Raw genomic sequence first — 10,478 nt, 5'->3', positions numbered from 1 at the left:
CCACACAATTTTCCCTAGTCCCCACTTAAGCACGGGCTAATATTTATGTCAGCCACTGTTGAAAGTACTTAACATGTGTTTGTGAAACTTCATGCAACCTTACAGAATATTAGTATTTTCATGTTATAGATAAGGAATAAAGCCTAAAGAGGTGAAGTAATTTAACCAAGGTTCCTCAATGCACAGAGTCAAATCCAGGAGGTCTGGTTTCACGACTCTGCTCATAACTCCTTTATGGCCTCCTGCTCCAGGTAAAAATGTCCAGCCATCCGGAAAGAAATCACTGGTTTAACTGTGGAAATGAAAATAAGGGCGGCTTTTGATCTTTCTTGGATGCCTGTAAGCCGATCCTGTAGTTCTCTGAGGCAAAACCAGAGAGGATTTATAGTCAAGCTATGCCTTAGAACTGGGCATAAACCTTTATGCCTGGGGCTGGGGATTTAGCTCAGCGGCACAGCGCCCGCCTGGCAAGCGCAAGGTCCTCAGTTCGGTTCCCGGTACCAGAAAAACAAACAAACCAAAAAAAATAAGTAAACCTTTATGCCTGTCAACCGGAACTTGTCCCTAAAAATGTAAGGAGTATCTTCAGCATCTGAATGATGGCAGGCCTGTCCTCACCATCTAATGCGGATGTAAACGCTTGTATGCTTTAAATGCGGATGGTTATGACGCCCAGCGCTCTGACCTCAAACGTGTAGTGCTTAACTTTAGAAATTCAAAACCAAGACCTAACCTGGGCCTCTTGGCTGGGCAAAGGTGGTAAGATTACACGCAGGCAGTGTGCCTCCACATGCTAAAACAGCAAATGCCAACGTCGGTATTAGCTAGAACTCAGCCTCCACCTTTCCCTCCTGGTCATCCCTCTTCTTCAATTCACCTGGTGTCCAGCCTCGTCTTCCGTAATTTCCTACCCGCTCCTGGTTATCGAGATCCCTTCCCTCCTCTGTAAAAGCACCCTGTCCTTTGAGGTACCATTTCTTCTTCAGACGTTTTCTAGTACTGGAGGTTCACAGTGCTTCTCTTCTTCCTGCAGCGCTTACTCTCTGTACCACTCACGTGATCCCCTAATTCCCAGCTCACCTACTGTGTTTGTTTCTCACCAGACCAGACTAGGTGATGTGGCAGAAATTTATTAATCCTTTTAGTAATGCTGCCCGGCAACGTTCGAAACGCTAGACAGACAAGTCCCAATTGCGTAGAGCTTACACTGTAGTGGAGACAGAAATAAAACAGTAAGCGGGTGCTATGGAGAAACGCCGAGGAACGGAGTGGTGGGCGTTACACGGGAGGTCTGTGGATCCTCTCTCTGCAGCGACCGGACGCTGACAGGCAGCCCGCAAGCGCCGCATCTGGCGCGTCCGAAGGCGCTGGACCGTGGGGTTAGGGGTGGTGCGGAGGAGCCCAGCCCCAAGCACTCGGTTCTCCTGGGCTGGCTCTGCGAGAGGCCGTCGTCCCCTGGGGGGTCTTCGGGTCTTCATGCATTATTTGCCATGTAGGCCTTCGAGGATCGCAGATCAGGCAATGAGTGAAGGCAGAAGTGACCCCAACACTGCGATCTGCAAACGCAGGGCCCCCGGAAAGCGGCGTCCCCCCAGACACACCACCGACGCCCGTAGGTGGAAGGACAGCGGGTCCTCGGGAGGTCGCCCCCCCGCCCCCGCAGTGCCCCCGCGCCGGCCGGCCTCACTCACCGATGGGCTTGTCCAGGCGCATGAGGCGCAGGTAGGGCTGCAGGGGGCGGGAGGAACATGTCTACACCGCCGCGCCGGACAGGCCGATCGCGCGCCCGCGCCGCTCCCTCGGGGCCGGCACCCGCCAGCCCCCCGCTCCGAGCGCCCCTGCCGCACGCGCCAGGGTCAGGGGACGGCAGTGCGAGCCCCACAGCCATGCCGGGGCCACGCTCCTCAATCTCAGCGCAGAGCCAGCTCCCCACAAGGCCAACATAGCGCTCACAAGGCGCGGAACGTCACTTCCGGCGCGACCGGCGCAGGCATGCGCAGTGGCGCCCGCGAAGCCAGGCTTCCGGGGAGGCGGGATGGCTGCGCAGCTTCCGGGTCGCCCCCTCCCGGGGGTCCTCTGTGTGCGGGTACAGCCCCGCCGTCAGCTTTCTCAATGGACGCGAAAGGGAGTGTTTATTTACACAGGTGGTTGTACCAGAAAAAGAAAAGCTGCCAAAAAACTGCTGAACCCAAAATATCAATTTGTGAAACTGTATTCAAGGTTAAGGACGGTCACCGCGCAAGGGAAAACCTGGGATGCCGCAGCCGCGAAGAGCTCGACGGCCTGGCTGTGCCCGGACGCCCAGTGTGCTGGGATCTGGGTCGCCGCTCGGCCCTCTCCGCGGGACCACGGAAGCCACGCCCATTTTAGTCTCCAGGGAGCTGGGTTAAGCCTCAGGCTCCTTTCCTTAAAACCTGCACCCTCGATGCGGTGGTGTCTGCCCGGCTTTGAGTGGGACCAGGCAGGGTGCGCCAGCTTCTTCCACCTGCTGAGAATGACGCCACCCTACGATCTGCCAGGGCTAGACCTGGTGTAACTTGAGTCTGTCCCCAACCTTAAAAGGACATAATGTCCTCTGTTGAATCTATGATCTCTCCAGTGTTAAGTCCAAATTTCCCGACTTGACATCCAAAGCCTCCAACTTCGCCTTTCTTTTCCAGATTACGCCTTCCCTCTCGCCCACGGCTTATACTCCTTATACTCGGCCTCTCCAGGTGATAGAGGCACTTGCTGTACCAAACACCGCGCACCTTCACGGCCTCAGGCTGCTTCGCCTTGCCTAAGTCTACCACAGTCTCTACCTCGTGACTTAAAATTCAAGAGTATCGTGAATACTCTTTCCACCTTTGGGGAAAATAGGATGATCAAACATTTCTTATACTTGAACAGTATATCCATATAGTACAAAGATGAATAAATTATGTTGGAGAATTTTGAGATTCATTTTCAGCACTAATACCAATTACAGTTTGTGTTTATCTACAAGAATAAAGCAGTACTCTGATAGGACTTCCTAGAAGAGAGGCCCATCTGGCATGTGGAAGGAAGCACTAACATTATGGGCGGCGCAATTTGTATTCCAACCCTACAGGCTTATTCAGTGCAGTTTTCTTTCTAGGTAACTGATAGGAGTTCCCAAGACCATTGGCAGGTTCAGCGATCCACCGGGGCACTCCAGGACTCAGTGTATAGTGATCCTCATGGCCGGTTTATTACAACCAAACAATACAAAGCAAAGTCTTCAAGGGGAAAGGGCTCGCGGAAAGATGGCTGAATTATGTGCAAGCTTCCAAATCCTCTCCTAGTAGAGCCAACCAGAAGAGAGCTTAATTCCTTCAGCAGAGAACTGTGGAATGTGTGTGTGGACTGTCACCTCCAGGGAAGTTTGTAGAGCCTCGGTGCCCGGGGTTTTTATCAGGGGCTGCTCGTGTAAGCATCCTGTCTTGCAGGTGCCAGAATTCCAAGCTTAGAAGGAAAGCAGGTGTTCAGTATTAACATATTGTTTTTTGTTTTTTGTTTTTTGTTTTTTTTTTTGTTTTGTTTTTCTCCGGTACCGGGAACCAAACTCACGACCTTGCGCTTGCCAGGCAGGCGCTTTTGCCGCTGAGCTAAATCCCCAGCCCCTAACATATTGTTTAAAAAACATTTTGGGCACAGTGAGCTAATTTTGTCAGTTCTAGAAATAACCTCTCCCAAAATTTAAGTTCCTAGATGGTAGTCAAGGGGCTTGCAAGATCGGTTTTCTAAAGATAGCAGTCTCAAGCCAGCTGTGTGCACCTTTCCTGCACAATAGTACTGTGCAGATGCAACATTGGCGTAACATAGTTACAAAGCTGGAAACAAGTGATACTGCCCTCCTGTATAATGAAAACCAAGAGCACAGTGTATACTTCGCAGCCCAACCGCTTTGACCACCATCTGCTTAAGCCTGTAAAGGTAGTGAGGAAGGGTCAGCTCTTAATTTTACAAAACTAGCTCACAGTTTGCTCAGTTGCAACTCCAGTTCTAACAGAAACAGAAATATAGCACTTGTCTTAACAGAAACACTACGTAAGTTTCCCCCCACACACACACTTTTTTTTTTTGGTACCAGAAATTGAACTCATGACCTCACACTTGCTAGGCAAGCACTGTACTGCTGAGCTAAATCCCTGACCCCCTCCTTCTTTAGAATATGAGGCATTCTATCTGATAGGCAAATATTTGCAGTCAGATTCTGACTCAGTTTGGGATATTCCTTGTGAAAGATGCCCCAAGGTAAAGACAGAACAACGCATCGGGGAGTGTCTTGGTTACTTTCCTCTCGTTGCTGGGACAAAATACCTGACACCCAAAATTTAGGAAGGAAAGGTTTATTTCGCTTACAATTTGTGGAGGTTTCAGTCCGTACTTGGCAGGTTACAAGGCAGAGTGGCACATGGCAGAGGGCTACAGCTCATAGGGGCAGAACACAGCCAAAGCAACAAGCACACAAGGGAGGAATGGCCGCAAGCAGCCTCTTCCTCTCCCTTACATATGCAAACTATCCACCCCAGGGCAGTGTACCTCTCATACCTATAATCAGTAAAACTCTAAAAGCCTGCCCCATGACCGCATGAGGCTCTGGGGGGACACACAGACACAGAACATAGCAGGGAGCTTCCTTTTTCTAGTGGGTTTTGCCCCTGACTCAACAAGCCCTCAATAAACAGCAACCCAGAGACCACCATGCTTCCGCAGGCAAAATAATAGACTTCAGATAAGGCCCCTTAGTGGGGTGCTTGAAGCCTTTCCCCCAGGAGTAAGGAGAGCTCTAACGTGACAGCCTTTGCTGACTACAGACATCTGACTTGGGCCTTTTCTGCCCTCTTGCCAGGGCAGAAGTTGCTGGGTTTTGCTGCTGCCTTTGCCGTCTACGAGGCAGGGAACTTCCTGCAGGATGCCATGGAGCTCCTGCGGCTGTGCTGGCCCTGAGTGAGTGCACTGTGGGAATCTGGGTCTTCATGGGGAGTCTCACGATGCTGGAGGACAGGTGAGACGTCTAGACAGGATGAACATTGCTGGAGGTGCTACCTGCATCCATCCATCTTCAGCCATGTGTTGCAATGCCTTCTTCCTCTGAATTCTCAAACTCTTGGCCTTTGAAACCATGGTAAACACTTCCTTTCTGTTGGCACGTCATACTTCGATTGTCCCAAAGTGGAAAATATCTATGTGATGTGATTCTCATTGAAGTTTTTGTTTTGTTTTGTTGTACTGAGGATTGATTGTGCCCAGGGCCTTCACACTAAGCTACCTCTCCAGCTGTTTTTATTTTGAGACAGATTCTCACTGAGTCACTAAGTTGCCCAGCATGGTCTTGGATTTACCTTCCCCGTGTCTCAGCCTCCCGGAGTGCTGGGATTATAGGTGTGCATCACCATACTGGCCTTGTGAATAAGCATCTTGGGAGCCTCTCAGTTTGCATTCCCACAGATTTGGGGGGAAGATTCCACCTTTTCTTTCCCCTGCCGTCACTTTTAGGTGATTTAGATTGGGAATGAGAACGCTGTCTGTTGTCCTGTCTCTGGTGAGTTGTCCTCAGAGGGGTGTGCAGGAGGTTAGAAACCCACAGCGGCCAGGCCTTGCCCTTCAGCTGGATCTGAAGCTGGTCACAGGCACAACCCTCATCTGGTGTTAACCCTCTCCAAGATTCCTTGGTAGCAGCAGTCTCTCCCCTCCCCACTCCCTCCCTCCCTCCCTCAGCCCTGGAGCGCAGTACAAAATGTTTACATTCCTGTGTGAGTCGGAGTTGGTCTGTGTACATAACACAGCTTAATTCCTTTTCCCATCCCCCCATCTCTCGGTCCCCTTCCCGCTGAGAAAGATCCATCTCCTTACTTCGTGCCATCTTTTATGTTGCTGGTATGGGTTTGTGTCTGGATGGCCCCTCAAAGCCTCAAGCAGCCATGGGGCAGGCTTCTAGAATTTATGATTGATTCATGGTCCAAAGTTGGGATTATGGGTGTGAATGCTACACCTGTCCTGGGGCAGTAGTTTGCATACAATATAAGGGAGGGAAAGAGGCTTGCTCACTCCAAATACTCCTTCCTTTTTTGCTCTTGCTGCTTTTCCTGTTTTCTGCCTCCATGAACTGTTGCCCTCTGCCACACCACTCTGCCTTGGAGCCAGCCAACTATGGACTGAAACCTCCACAAACTGTGAGCTAAATAAACCTTTCTTTCCTTAATTTTGAGTGTTGGGTATTTTGTCTCAGCAATGCGAGAAAAATAACCAAGACAAAATTTGATACCAGAGAAGTGGGGTCGCTGCTGTGACTGTACCTGCCCATGTGGTTTAAGAGCCTTTGGGAATGGCTTGTGAGAAGAGTTTGGAAAGGTTTGGAGATCTGCCAGAAAGAGTAGAGCTGGAAAACCTTTGGCTGTGCTGTATGGGAGATCAGAAGGCTGATAGAAATCCTGCCGGTAAAGACCAGGTTCAGGAGGATTCTGCTGGGAAGAAGGACTGCATTGGCTGTTGAACTCCAGATGATGTGTATTATGGCTTGGCAAAAAGTTTGTCTGCATTTTGTTCATGTCCACAGACTTTGCCTGAGACTGACATTAAAGGTGGTGGACTCATTAATCTGGCAAAAGAAATTTCAAGGCAGTCAAACGTTGAGGCGATGGCATGGCTATTGCTGGGGGGCTTTTAGCCAGATTTATGTTGAGAATCAAGAGCAAAGAGCCCAGCAGGATGAATTAAAATGTGAGTTTGGCCAAGAAGCTCCAGTAAAGCTGTGGGCTGCAAAGGTGAAAGACTTTGCTTTGAGGAGAAAGCCCCAGAGTGCCATGTTCCAGAATGGAGGCAGTGGCCACACCAGATTCCAGAATGGCAGCGGCATAGAGAATTCATTCCTCAGAATTAGATTCAGAGTGCCCAGAGATCCAGGCACTCAACCCATATGGCCAAGAGAGAGGAAAGCTCGGCTACTGCTCCAGGTGGCAGCAGACCTTGGCATCATCCACATGGTGCTGGTTTTAGGTGCATGCAGGATGCAAGAGTTCTGAAGTTAAAAAGGCTTCCATCTCAATTTCAGAAGGCTTGGGTGGGCAGGCAGTGTGCCTCTGAGAGGGCAGTGTCTGAGCTGTGACTGTGAAGCAAGAGGTGCAATGGAGACCCCAGAAGTTTGGAAAAGCCAAGAACATGGATTGAGGAAAGCTACAAGGAAGGTGCCAAGTGGGCCCAAGAGAGAAGCCATGGGAGCTACAACCACCAGAAGTGCTATAGGGGCAGAGCCACATAAGGCTTTTAGAGCTCACCATGTGCCACAGATTGCTTCAGATGTTCCACATGGAACGATAGGACTTAGCATTTGCCCTGCTGGATGTTGGACTTGGTTTGGTCCCAATGCCGTGTATCCCCCAGTTTGTACTTTTTGGAATGGTAATGTTTATCTTGTGTGATTGAATATGGAAGTGTTTAACTTTTCATTTGTACAGGGGCTCACAGCTAAGAGTTTGCCTTACATCTTGGACGAGACTTGGGACTTGGACTCTTCAGCAATGCTGAAACTGTTAGGACTTTGGCAACTCTTAGAGATGGACTAAAATGTCTTTTACATAAAGGGATGTGCATGTGTCTTTGGGGCACCAGAGGTGGAATGTTATGGTTTGTGTCTGGATGTCCCCCTAAAGTCTCATGGAGTCATGAGGTGGGCTTCTAGAGTTTTTGGTTGATCCATGGTCCAAAGTTGGGATTATGGGTGTGAGTGCTACACTAGCTCTGGGGCAGTAGTTTGCATACAATGTAAGGGAGGGAAAGAGGCTTGCTCTCTCTCTTCCTCTTTTGCTCTCTCTGCTCCTCTTTTGCTCTTGCTGCTTTCCTGTTTTCCGCCGCCATGAACTGTTGCCCTCTGCCATGAGCCACTCTGCCTTGCCGCCCCCCCCCCGAGTATGGACTGAAACCTCCACAGACTAGGAACTAAATAAATTTTTCTTTCCTTAATTTTGGGTGTTGGGTATTTTGTCTCAGCAATGAGAGAAAAATAACCAAGACAGTTGCTCTTTGTTTATATTTCTGGTTTCTCATATAAAAGAAGCCATGTGCTATTTAAGCTTCTGAGTCTGATTTATTTCACTTAACACTGGGTCTCAAGGTGCATCCATTTTCCTACAGATGACTCAAGTTTACCCTTCTTTGTGGCGGAGTGGCACCCTGCTGTTTATCCATCTGTCAGTGGGCACAGAGGCTGCTCCCAAGATTTAGCTGCTATGGGCTGTGCTATGGGCTGTGCGTGCATCACCAAAGTGCAGCCCTGAGATTTGTCACCAGAGTGGCTTCTGGTTTGGTGGGAGGGAGGCCTCAGGGCTGGAGGATCTGGGTGGACAAAGCGGTACTGGGTGTCTGAGCTGCTGCCATTTGGTTTGCTGTCCTCTGCCACCGAGAGCATCTTCTGCCAACGTGGGCACGTGGAATAGCAGGCATAGTCCTTCGACTGGGAACTCTTATCTTTTCTCCTTAAAATACTAATAGAACTTTGTTTATTTTATAGACTGTAAGTAATTTTCCTTTGATGATAGTAATTTGTGTGCTTTTCTCATTTTGATTGTCAACTCAGACTGTAAATAACAGTATCACAAAATATTTACTGACTTTTTATTTTACAGAAGTGTTGCGCTTAGCACAAAGAGTAAAAACCCCATCTCATGGAGCAAGGACTGGGGAGAAATGTTGTGATTTTCCTAACCGTAAATCTCAGTCCCTGACACAGACTGGGTGTCAATGGGGTTAATAATATCCCTTAGTTATTATGGGCTGATCAGGTCTGCAATTTCCTGAATGAGTGTACGGTGAAGGCTAAAATACAGAGACAAATGGAATGACTTTGGGGCTCCAGGAGGATCAAAGCCCTCTCACATAATTCTTAATCCTCTCAGGGCTAAAACCATGACCTTCTCTGGGTTGCCCATATTTATTTGGTTATCAGAAGGGAGGAGAGTAGTCAAGAAGGGCAGAACCACTCAAGAACTTCCCTAAGTAAGGTATGAAGTTAATCCACTGAAAAATGAGATGCCTAAAGCTATAGTCTTCATCTAGTTGAGATCTGACCCAGGTGTCCTTGGCTGTGATCTTGTCTTGTCCTTTGAGGCTTTCTGGCTTCATCCACCATTACAAGTTCAGGTAGAGATTAGTGATTCACAGAGGTTCACTCACTATGAGTCTGCCATTTCCAGACAAGGAGCCTGGGCCTTGGACAGATTCACAAGTGAACATGGAAAGCCAGTTGGTTAATATTAAATCCCGCTCAGAGCCACTTTGTAGTGGTCTCCAACAGGTGTCCTAGCTCTCAAATCATTCCCCACATTCACTGCCTAAGGTTGCTGCGGACACCAGATGCAGATGGGACCTAGGCTACCTGCTTTCTCCCTGAGGCTGCCCTGCCCTGGCTCAGGGTTGGTAATTCCACAGAACAGCTCAGCGGTATGCGTGTGGCCGCAGTGGTGATGGAGGACACCGGACAGCCAGATGAAGGAGTGCGGGGGCAGGGCTTGGGAGGGCCCAAGCACAGGAGCTTCTGCCCCAGGCATGCAGTATGCTCAGCACTAGACATCTTCACAAGCCAGAAAGCTGTTCTGGCCTCCTTATTCAAGTTTCTATGGAAACTTCCTTACTCAGGCACTGTTGATGAAACCATGGCCACCGGCGACTGCACTCCACCTCCAGTCCCCCTCCTCCTCGAGTATGGGGGTGGTGGGGTGGCACAGAAGGTGCCCAGCCTCTAATCTCATGGGTGGCCAGCCCTTCTCTTGAAATCCTCTGCTAACAGGAGGGTATGAGCTCAAAGTCCCCTGAGGTGACGGACAAGAGCCTCCCCTACGGAGTTGAAGGAAACTTTACTATTACTGTACATTTAATATTCCGTAGCACATAACTGTGAACATCCAATACATCATAACCACCTGTTAGTGTTTAATTTTTCTCTGCTGTTCTCATTTCAATTGGGAAGTGTTGGGCTGCAAGTAACAGAAACCCCCATTCAGATGTCTTGGAAGATAAGGAAAGTTATACTCCACATGAGAGGTTCTAACTGTGGGTGCAAAGCACATAACTGTGGGTCCTTTCTTCAAAAACCATCCACCATTCGTGACAGCTCGATAATATTAATTTTTAAAAGATTTTCAAAGAGGTAGCAGATAATACCTTCCTAGGTTTGAAATATTAAATGATTTTTAAATATTCCAAACCAAAGTACCTCAGCCTAGTTTCAAATTTGAGTGCTTTTTTACGTCATGAGGAAGACATCTGATTGGTTTCTGTGTGTCTAGTTTCAAGTTGTTAAGCGTAAGCAATTCGAAGGTGATGAAGACATCTTCATATTTTCTTCTAAGCTTCAAGTCCACTGAAGCAGATTTACACACAATGAAAGTGCCTTGCAAGGACCACAGTAAATGTGCAGAGTGCTGTGAAAGCAGAGAAAGAGGACAGGTAGTATTTGAATGACAGAGCAGATGTCGAAA

General features: G+C 48.8%; 1 protein-coding gene across 1 annotated transcript in view; it reads right to left on the bottom strand.

Annotated features, from left to right (window-relative positions):
* The window catches only part of Coq2 (coenzyme Q2 4-hydroxybenzoate polyprenyltransferase), an 18,727-nt gene extending 16,744 nt beyond the window's left edge, over positions 1 to 1,983 (bottom strand). Inside the window, 1 exon segment of the mRNA XM_005415401.1 lies at positions 1,692 to 1,983. Coding sequence (XP_005415458.1) covers positions 1,692 to 1,944 — 253 coding nt within the window. The 5' untranslated portion in view covers positions 1,945 to 1,983.
* Between the last annotated feature and the right edge of the window lie 8,495 nt (positions 1,984 to 10,478).

The sequence above is a fragment of the Chinchilla lanigera genome, unplaced genomic scaffold, assembly GCF_000276665.1.
Source record: "Chinchilla lanigera isolate Chin_1 unplaced genomic scaffold, ChiLan1.0 scaffold00073, whole genome shotgun sequence".
Classification (NCBI taxonomy): domain Eukaryota; kingdom Metazoa; phylum Chordata; class Mammalia; order Rodentia; family Chinchillidae; genus Chinchilla; species Chinchilla lanigera.
Note: the sequence above shows the minus strand (reverse complement) of the source record. Positions and strands in the feature narration are given on the sequence as shown.